Below are 10,482 nucleotides of genomic sequence, written 5' to 3'. Positions count from 1 at the left end.
ATGAACGTCTCTGTCTAGAGCTCTTTCGGACCTTCCCACTGCAGTCCTCAGGGTCCCCAGCTCCACACTCATAAGTGCACCGTTGTCTAGAGTAAAATTGCTGTGTTCTTCTAGATCCCAGGAAACCATCTGACTCCTCTGTTTTCTCACCTTGGGTCATGCCTGAAGTGTATCTGACACCGCAGGTGTGTGCTCATAAACACCTAGCGACCAGTACGCACCCAAGACACAGGCTCAGATTCTCAGTGTATATGAAGGATGGGAGGAAAGAGGATGCACTGCCAACCCCCCAAGGTCCCAGGAAAGTATATATTTAAATACCATCAACTATTAATAAAGAATGTGGCAGAGTTCTAGTTATTCCCCCAATGTCTTCTCCTTTTTGCTACATTAACAGAATGCCTAGATTAATGATTATACATTTCCAAACCTACCCTGCAGTTTGATATGATTATTTGAATATAAGTTCTGACCAATGGAATGTGAGGGGAAGTGATGTATGGAACTTTCAGAATGTGTCCTTAAAGAAAGAGGCTGGCTAGGCACGGTGGCTCACACTTGTAATCCCAGCACTTTGGGAAGCCAAGATGGGAGGATCACTTGCAGTCAGGAGTTCGAGACCAGCCTCCCGAGTAGCTAGGATTACAGGCATGTGCCACCATGTCCAGCTAATTTTGTATGTTTAGTAGAGCTGGGGTTTCACCATGTTGGTCAGGATGGTCTTGAACTCCTGACAAGTGATCCACATTCTTCAGCCTCCCAAAGTACTGGGATTACAGGCGTGAGCCACCACGCCCAGCTGAGTGCTTTGTTTCTAGGCTCTATGGGTACAAAGGACTAGCCTTTCTTCCTGGGGCCTTCTTTACTTACAGTAAGTGAATGCAATGCCCTCATGAGCCCAACATGACCTAATTTAAGAAAACAACTTTTTAAAACTTGTAATTACTATAAAATTAGAAGATGAACATTTTACATTGCTGAAATGTGTTAAAATATACAGTATTTTGGAATCCATGTTCTCAGATGACCTATATAATACCAGGCAGCATATGAGGAAGTGGTGAAATATTCCCATCTTTGCAGTCATGCTGCCCAGAATCAAATCTTGGTTTCCTGACTTACCAACCTTGTGACCTTGAACTCTGTGAATTTAACCTCTCTAAGTCTCAGTTTCCATATCAGATAATAGTGCCTGACTCATAGGGGTGCTTATCATGGTGCACAATAAGTTTTTAGCATGGTGTCCAGTACATTTTACTACCAGTCAATTAATAATAATTGAATAGGCCAACCATGTGACATTATTCCTCTTTTACAGATGAGGAAACTGAGGTTCTCAGTAGCTGAACAAATTGTCCAGCCAGGAAGTACTGGTGCCTCTTTAACCCAGGTCTTCTGATACCAAAGCCAGTTCTCTACTACAGCATTGCTTATATATATGAATGTATCAGGATTCATCCAATAATTATTTATTGAACATCTGCTATGTGATAGTTACTTGGTGCTTGGTGCTAGGAAATTCTAAAATAATCCTAACAGGGCTAGTCATCTTTGAGCAACCCTGAAATTACACATATCCTGAGGCAGGTTTCATCCAGCATTGGCTGTTAACGAAGTGTGAAGCTTTTATTTTCACTTTTATGGGGGATGGAGATGAGGACTGTATCACATTTGACTGTAAGCTCCTTGAAGGCAAAGACCAACTTTTACTTAACAGTGTATAACCACTACTTAGACAGTGTCTAGCACATACTCATTGAGTATTTGATGAATGAGCAACATGCCATACAGTCAAATTTAATCCATTTTCCTAAATAACTTCTCACATGCAACAAAGCATGCAGTCAAATTTAATCCATCTTCCTAAATAACTTCTCACATGCCCCCCATAATGCCTTCCCCAGCAGCTGCTCCAAAATCATTGATGAAATTGAGTTGAATTAAACTATGAAGGTGCAGTGGCTCACAGCTGTAATCCCAGCACTTTGGGAGGCCAAGGCAGGCGGATCACTTGAGGTCAGGAGTTTGAGACTAGCCTGGCCAACATGGCAAAACTCATCTCTACCAAAAATACAAAAATTAGCCGGGCATGCTGGCGCACACCTGTAGTCCCAGCTACTTGGGAGACTGAGGCAGAAGAATAGCTTGAACCTGGGAGGCAGAGGTTACAGTGAGCCCAGATTGTGTCACTGCACTCCAGCCTGAGTGACAGAGAAAGACTCTGTCTCAAAAAAAATAAAAAAAAATTGAGCTGTGAATAATTCTACCTCTTGTAAACTTGATGAGATTCTCTCAGATTCCTGGCTTCCAGTACAGGTAGTTTTTTTTTTGTTGTCGTTGTTTTTGAGACAGGGTCTCATTGTGTCACCCAGACTAGAGTGCAATGGTGCAAATTTGACTCACCAAAACTTCCGCCTCCCAGGCTCAAGTGATTCTCCTGCCTCAGCCTCCCAAGTAGCTGGGATTACAGGCGTGCGCCACCATGCTTGGCTCATTTTTGAATTTTTAGTAGAGATGGGGTTTCACCATGTTGGCCAGGCTGGTCTCAAACTCCTGACCTCAAATCATTCACCCGCCTCGGCCCTCCAAAGTGCTGGGATTGCAGGCATGAGCCACCAAGCCCAACAGGTACAGGTAGTTTTTATCTGAAATCAAGTATAGTGAGTTTGATTTGTAAAAATACGTAAGTTGGGCTGGATGTGGTGGCTTGTGCCTGTAATCTCAGCATTTTGGGAGGCTGAATCAGGAGGAATGCTTGAGGTCAGGAGTTTGTAACTAGCCTGGGCAATATAGCAAGACCCCATCTCTAAAAAAAATTTAAAAATTAGCCAGGTGTGGTGGCACATACCCATGGTCCCAGCTACTTGGGAGGCTGAGGCAGGAGGCTTACTTGAGCCCAGGAAGTTGAGGATGCAGTGAGCCATGTTTGTGCCACTGCACACCAGCCTGGGTTATGGAGCAAGACCCTGTCTCAAAAAATAAATTAAGTAATTAAAATAAATTAAAAATGGATCCAGGTGCGGGGGCTCACATCTGTAATCCCAGCACTTTGGGAGGCCGAGGCAGGCAGATCACGAGGTCAGGAGTTCGAGACCAACCTGGCCAACACGGTGAAACTCATCTCTACTAAAAATATAAAAAATTAGCCAGGAGTGGTGGCACGTGCCTGTAATCCCAGCTACTTGGGAGGCTGAGGCAGGAGAATTGCTTGAACCCAGGAGGCGGAGGTTGCAGTGAGTGGAGATCGCGCCATTGCACTCCAGTCTGGGCGACAGATCAAGACTCCATCCCCAAAAAATAATTAATTAATTAAAAATATGTAAGTCTGGCCAAGCATGGTGGCTCATGCCTGTAATTCCAGCAATTTGGGAGGCCAAGGTGGGTGGATCACCTGAGGTCAGGAGTTTGAAACCAGCCTGGCCAACATGGTGAAACCCCATCTCTACTAAAAATACAAAAATTAGCTGGGCATGGTGGCACGTGCCTGTAGTCCCAGCTACTTGAGCGGCTGAGGCAGGAGAATCGCTTGAACCTGGGAGGTGGAGGTTGCAGTGAACCAAGATCGTGCCACTGCACTCCAGCCAGGGCAACAGAGTGAGACTCAAAAAAAAAAATATATATATATATACGTAAGTCAAACTACTGAGTCAGGAAGCCAATAGTTGAGTAAGCAACAATAACAAAAATATACTCATGGAAAGATAAGGAATGATTTGAGACAGTGGCTACTGAGTGCCTATTAAGAAGAACTGACAATAAACAATGTTGGAGTTCAGAGAAACGACAAAGAGAACAGGAGTGTGGTAATGGACCAACGTGACTGGAGAGAATCTTTTCCAGGTCTTTTTATAGACCAACTGTGACTCAGTTTTGTTATTACAACTCAGAGAATTTTCTCTGCATAACAGCTTGTCAATAGCTTAAAACTTTGTGTTGTTTTTATTTTTATTTTATTTTTTGAGACAGGGTCTTGCTCTGTCACCTCAGCTGGAGTGCAGTGGTGTGATCATGGCTCACTACAACTTCAACCTCCCAGGCTCAAGCAGTTCTCCAGCCTCAGCCTCCTAAGTAGTTGGGACCAGAGGAGCCCACTACTACACCCAGCTAATTTTTTTTTGAGACAGAGTTTCTCTCTTGTTGCCCAGGCTGGAGTGCAATGGCGCGATCTTGGCTCACTGCAACCTCCGCCTTCTGGCTTCATGCAATTCTCCTGCCTCAGCCTCCCAAGTAGCTGGGATTACAGGTGCCTGCCACCATGCCCGGCTAATTTTTGTATTTTTAGTACAGATAGGGTTTTACCATGTTGGTCAGGCTGGTCTTGAACTCCTGACTTCACGATCCGCCCACACCGGCCTCCCAAAGTGCTGGGCTTACAGGCATGAGCCACCGTGCCCAGCCTAATTTTTTTTACTTTTAGCAGAGATGAGGTCTCACTATGTTGCCCAGGCTGGTCTCAAACTCCTGGGCTCAAGTGATCCTCCTGCCTTGGCCTCCCAAAGTGCTGCGATTACAGGCATGACCCATTGCGCCCGGCCTGGAGTGATTTTATGAAAGCAGGGTCTGACCCCTTCCAGGAACAACACACCCTGCCGTTTCTGTGTTGAATGAGGAGGTGGTGGCAGCGTCCAAGAGCTCAGATTTCCTCATGCCTGGCTCCGCAAGCACTCAGTTTTGGGGATTTACCTCTATTTGATAAGAGACAGACCTTGGCCGGGCACAATGGCTCACACCTGTAATCCCAACACTTTGGGAGGCCGAGGCGGGTGGATCACCTGAGATCAGGAGTTCGAGACCAGCCTGACCAATATGGTGAAACCCTGTCTCTACTAAAAATACAAAAATTAGCCAGGCGTGGTAGTGGGTGCCTATAATCCCAGCTACTCGGGAGGCTGAGGCAGGAGAATCACTTGAACCCCGGAGGCAGAGGTTGCGGTGAGCCAAGATCACGCGCCACTGCACTCCAGCCTGGGCAACAGAGTGAGACTCCCTCTCAAAAAACAAATAAACAAACAAAACACACACACACACAAAACAGACCTTATTCTTCACCTGGCCACCCTGACACCTCCTCTTCTAGTTAGAGGAAATGCTATCTACTTCAAGTAATTCTCCTTTTTTTTTTTTTTTTTTTTTAGACAGAGTCTCGCTCTGTCGCCCAGGCTGGAATGCAGTGGTGTGATCTCGGCTCACTGGAAGCTGTGCTTCCTGGGTTCACGCCATTCTCCTGCCTCAGCCTCCCGAGTAGCTGGGACTACAGGTGCCCACCACCACACCCGGCTAATTTTTTGTATTTTTAGTAGAGATGGGGTTTCACTGTGTTAGCCAGGATGGTCTCGATCTCCTGACCTTGTGATCTGCCTGCCTCGGCCTCCCAAAGTGCTGGGATTACAGGCATGAGCCACAGCGCCCAGCCAGTAATTCTCCTTTTACATAAATGCCATAATCCCTTCTCCCTTTACCTTATAATCTCATCCTCAGGCCCTTACCCCAAAATAAAAATAAATACCTCCTGAAATTTGACAGTGCTTCATTTTCTAGATTACTACCTTGCTTCTGACTTCCCTGCAGATGGAGAATTGCCTCTAGATTTAGGTTTTTTTTTTTTTTTAAGTGCACAGATATTCCTTTAGAGTTTCACTGTGGGATAAAAATGGGATATTAGGGTGAGAAAAATCAAGGTTTGTTCCTGACAGTTGATTCAAGCACAAGGTAATCCTATTTGTGACAATATGCTAGTTAAACCCTTCAAAGGAAAATGAAATCGAGAAGTGTACTCCTTACTTTTTTTTTTTTTTTTGAGACAGAGTCTCTCTCTGTCACCCAGGCTGGAGGCAGTGGCGCAATGTCAGCTCACCGCAACTTCTGCCTCCCAGGTTCAAGCAACTCTCCTGTCTCAGCCTCCCGAGTAGCTGGGACTACAGGCACATGCCACCACTCCTGGCTAGTTTTTTTTTTTAATTTTTATTTATTTTATTTATTTATTTATTTTTAGTAGAGACGGGGTTTCACCATATTGGTCAACCTAGTCTCAAACTCCTGACCTCAGGTGATCCACCCGCCTCGGCCTCCCAAAGTGCTGGGATTACAGGCATGAGCCACTGAGCCCAGGCCTCTTTACATTTTAGGAAGACATCATGGTACATTCATTTTCTACCAAATGGAGTAACAAGACCTTCCCTAGAGATATTTAGCATTGGGCACACAAATGCATTTATTTCTTTCTGTAACAGCATGTGCTTGGCAGAACACTGAGAACTGGAGGTTGAGAAAAAAAAAAGTGGTCTTCCTGCTCACAGAAAAGATTCTAAGACATCCTTGCTAACACAGCATTGCCAAAGGGCTTGTGTGTGAATCACCACAATTTTAAGTGGCTGATGAAACTCAGAGTTTATGAGAATTTCTGATGAAGCAGCACATAGGAGGGCCTATCAGTTATTGTATGAGTGTGATGCAGTCTGTAATTTGACTTGTTTGGGTAGTTTTATTATTATATGTTGAGCTTCACTGAAGCCTGTTGCAAGCTTTTTTATTTTTCCTTTGCTATCAGAATTCTTCTGCTTCATGACAGTGAATTGAGGCTTTATGGCAAGAATGCTAAATATTCCTTAAATTACAGACAGAAGAGGCTGAGAGATAGTTATTATGTTTTATTAGCATCTGATTCCAGGCACATAATCCCAGTTCTCATAATTTCCTAATCAAAGATGCATTTCATTTCTGCACTCACCACAGTCTAGTTGGATACCCTCTGAAGTACCCAGGAACCAAGCCAAGAGCAGTATCAAGAAAAGATAGATGATTATGCAGATGGCTTGAGTAAAACTTGTCTTTAGGTTCCCAGCACCCTCCCACTTCCTAGGCTCAGTACTCCTCTAGAGTTGCCAGACTTAGCAAGGAAATACATAGGTGCCTGTATGTTATCTCATTAAGGCCCTTAATAGCTCTCTTAATCCTTCTGCCATCAGAGCCTATTTTTTTGGGAAAAAAAATTCAGATTAGTCATCAAGCCTTAGAGCAATATTTCTCTAAATCTTGTCCCAGATAATCTGCAGAAGAATAACTTGGGGAACATGAAAAAATACAGATTACTGAGTTTCACCCTAGACTTCCAGAATTAGAAATTCCAGAGGTGGGGTCTGGGAACATGCATTTTAAATGTCCTCAGCGCATTCTGAGACACAATTAAGCAAGACAATTATTTAATAACCTTAGTGTCTTTCCTCTCCAACTGTACATACCTGAAGACTCCATCCTACTTGTAGAAAAGGAGATAACAAAGGTTCAGTACCTGGCATTTACAAGGACCTCAATAAATACTTGTTCCCTGAATCCCTTCTTAAAGGAACTGTGGACTTGAGGAGCCAGAAGACACCCGAGGTCCCTTTCCAGTCCCTTGAAGTAAAATAAGTCTGAGGCTGTCTCTAATCACCTCCGCACACGGAGGGCCTAATCCATCTACCTGACCCTGTCTGGTCCAAGCTCCTCCTGGCTGGCACAGCTTTGGCCGTCAGGAGAGCCTTCTGGGCAGTGGCTCTAACAGAACCATGTCCAGGACTTCATTCGTGGGACAAAAAGAATGAATCTTCAGTAAGTCTGTGTGCAGAGAAGCCCGAAATGATTTACCTCGTTTCTAAACTACTACTGTACTTTGTTGTTGTTGTTGTTGTTTTGCGACGGAGTCTCGCTTTGTCACCCAGGCTGGAGTGCAGTGGCGCGATTTCGGCTCACTGCAAGCTCCGCCTCCCAGGTTCACGCCATTCTCCTGCCTCAGCCTCCCGAGTAGCTGGGACTACAGGCCACCACGACCACGCCCAGCTAATTTTTTTTTTTGTATTTTTAGTGGAGACGGGGTTTTACCGTGTTAGCCAGGATGGTCTCGGTCTCCTGACCTCGTGATCCGCCTGCCTCGGCCTCCCAAAGTGCTGGGATTACAGGCGTGAGCCACCGAGCCCGGCCAACTACTACTGTACTTCTTACCCCCTGTATCAAAGAGTTAAAATCGAATTTTCTCCCAAGATCGGTCTCACTGTAAGTCTGCTATCTACATTTTCCCGTTCTTCGTCTGATAGCCACCGACATTAATGACCAGCTCATTACATGTTGAGGTGTGGGGAGATGGGGGTAGAACACTGTCAACCCAGGATTGGAGTTTAGAAAGACTACAGGCCCCCAAATGCAATTTCACCTCCTAAAAACTACCATTCCCAACATGCAATGCAACCAGGGCGAGCCAAGGAAAAGAAGTGCAAGCGTGGCTGCAAAGTTTGTCCCTCTTGTTATCCTCAGGCAAATGAATGATTTAGAAAGGCCCCAGGGGCTATTTTTTGCAGGAACGGTCACTCCCTAAATCCAGGCAAGGAAAGGGAGGAGTCTGAGCCGAGTCACGCCTCTTCTCCTGTAAACTTGGGTCGCCTCTAGCTTAGCGAGCGCTGGAGTTTGAAGAGCGGGCAGTAGCTGCACACGCCGAACTTTCTCTATGGCTTCGGTGACCAGGGCGGTGTTTGGAGAGCTGCCCTCGGGAGGAGGGACAGTGGAGAAGTTCCAGCTGCAGTCAGACCTCTTGAGAGTGGACATCATCTCCTGGGGCTGCACGATCACAGCCCTAGAGGTCAAAGACAGGCAGGGGAGAGCCTCAGACGTGGTACTTGGCTTCGCCGAGTTGGAAGGTGGGTTGAACTCTGCCCCGGGCTGCGAGCAGGCCCCAGGCCCACGCTACACACCTCCCGGATCTAGCGTGCCACTTGCAATGCGAGGGACGAAGGGGGAAAGTCGCCTAGCTTGGGACCGTCTGACTTGCAAGCGCGTGTATCAGAGAGGGCTGTGTGGCCATCTGGCATTTGGGAAAAACTGTAATAAATAAGCTATGAGAGTTGGCCTCTGGTTGTCCGTTCAGGCTTTGCCCCAGTTAACGTAAAAGGTCAGCTGATGGTATGATACACTTCAGCAATCCTGGAGCAATCTTTGAACTGCCTAATCTTTGAACTGCCTGATACCTGGAGAAGGCTGGAGAGCAAAGAGCAGGCAAGAGGGGGTGTGGCTTCCACTTCTTCCCTTCTGAAGAAGGAAATTCAAATACTTGCCTCTTCTACTTCCTTCTTCCTTGATCAGATTCTCTTTGAGGCCTGGTTGTCTCAGAAATGCTCCAGTAAGCTCAGTGGTTGCCTAGTACACCAGCTACCCAATAACCATTTAGGGAACAAAATAGAGAAGACCAACTCACTGTCTTCTCAGAGATCAGGTCTCCTACCAGCTAGGATGGACTTTTATCCCAGAATCCGTGGGCAATTAGGATCAGGCATTAATTAATACATTTGAAAACTCTATTAATCCAATGACCTCATTAAACAGGACAGACAAGGTCCCCACTCTTGCGGTTTGGCTGGGGAGATAGACTTTAACTCAATAATTGCATAAATAAAGAATGACAATTGCAGCTTGATTGCAGCAAAGGAAAATGTACATCACTCTCTCTTAGCCCCATGGTTTAACTAGACAGAAAATGAGGTGTGAAATAAGGCTGGCAAAGGGAAACTGAGAGTTAATACTCTCTGCTCAGTGGTTGGGGCATAGACAAATTCTACTGGAGAGGAGGTTTGAGGTTTTCCTTTTGGTGTGTCATTCTGTCTGTTTGGTTCTTCAGATGTGTAACTTGGCTCATGGCAGCCTGGCCAACATGGTGAAACCCTGTCTCTACTAAAAATACAAAAAAATTAGCTGAGCATGGTGGCACGTGCCCGTAATCCCAGCTAGTCAGGAGGCTGAGGCAGGAGAATCGCTTGAACCCGGGAGGTGGAGGTTGCAGTGAGCCAAGATTGCGCCACTGCACTCCAGCGTGGGTGGCAGAGTGAAACTCTATCTTAAAAAACAGAGAGCAAATTTCAGATTCCTCAGGGAAAAAAACAAAACTCAGCTTTCTGTTGAACACCATGCCCGGCTAATTTTTTTGTATTTTTAGTAGAGATGGGGTTTCGCCATGTTGGCCAGGCTGCTGGCGGGCACCTGTAATCCCAGCTACTTGGGAGGCTGAGGCAGGAGAATCACTTGAATCTGGGAGGCGGAAGTTGCAGTGAGCCGAGATTGCGCCACTGCACTCCAGCCTGGGCGACAGAGTGAGACCCCATCTCAAAAAAATAAAAATATACTCTAATCTTTCCTTCTGCCTTTCTGTGTAACAGCTGACCATAAAGAAATTAAGACCCTCATTCCAGAGGGGTCCTGCCCCATACCCGGAGGAAGGAATGCTGCATGGGGAGGCCAAGAAAAATCTGAACACAGGCCTTGCCGAGTTTCCCCATTCACTCTATTAGCAACAGATCTCTTTTTGTCCAATCATATTTCTACATGGCTGTCCATGCTCCCTTGGACCTAAGCATAAAAATGGATTGTTTTCCCTGTATCTGTGGGTCTTCATTCTGAAAGCTCCCATGTCACGTAAAGCTATAATCAAATAACTTTGTTTGGCTTTTTAATTTATTTTTTATT

The 10,482-nt window shown here is 45.7% G+C and overlaps 1 protein-coding gene across 1 annotated transcript in view; it reads left to right on the top strand.

Annotated features, from left to right (window-relative positions):
• The first annotated feature begins 8,218 nt into the window (after positions 1–8,218).
• Positions 8,219–10,482, top strand: part of GALM (galactose mutarotase) — a 70,231-nt gene continuing 67,967 nt past the window's right edge. The window contains exon 1 of the mRNA XM_055243377.2: positions 8,219–8,666. Within this exon, the coding sequence (XP_055099352.1) occupies positions 8,477–8,666 (190 nt within the window). The 5' untranslated portion in view covers positions 8,219–8,476. The remainder of the gene's footprint in view (positions 8,667–10,482) is intronic.

Source organism: Symphalangus syndactylus, chromosome 14, assembly GCF_028878055.3.
Source record: "Symphalangus syndactylus isolate Jambi chromosome 14, NHGRI_mSymSyn1-v2.1_pri, whole genome shotgun sequence".
In the NCBI taxonomy this organism is placed as follows: Eukaryota; Metazoa; Chordata; class Mammalia; order Primates; family Hylobatidae; genus Symphalangus; species Symphalangus syndactylus.
Note: the sequence above shows the minus strand (reverse complement) of the source record. Positions and strands in the feature narration are given on the sequence as shown.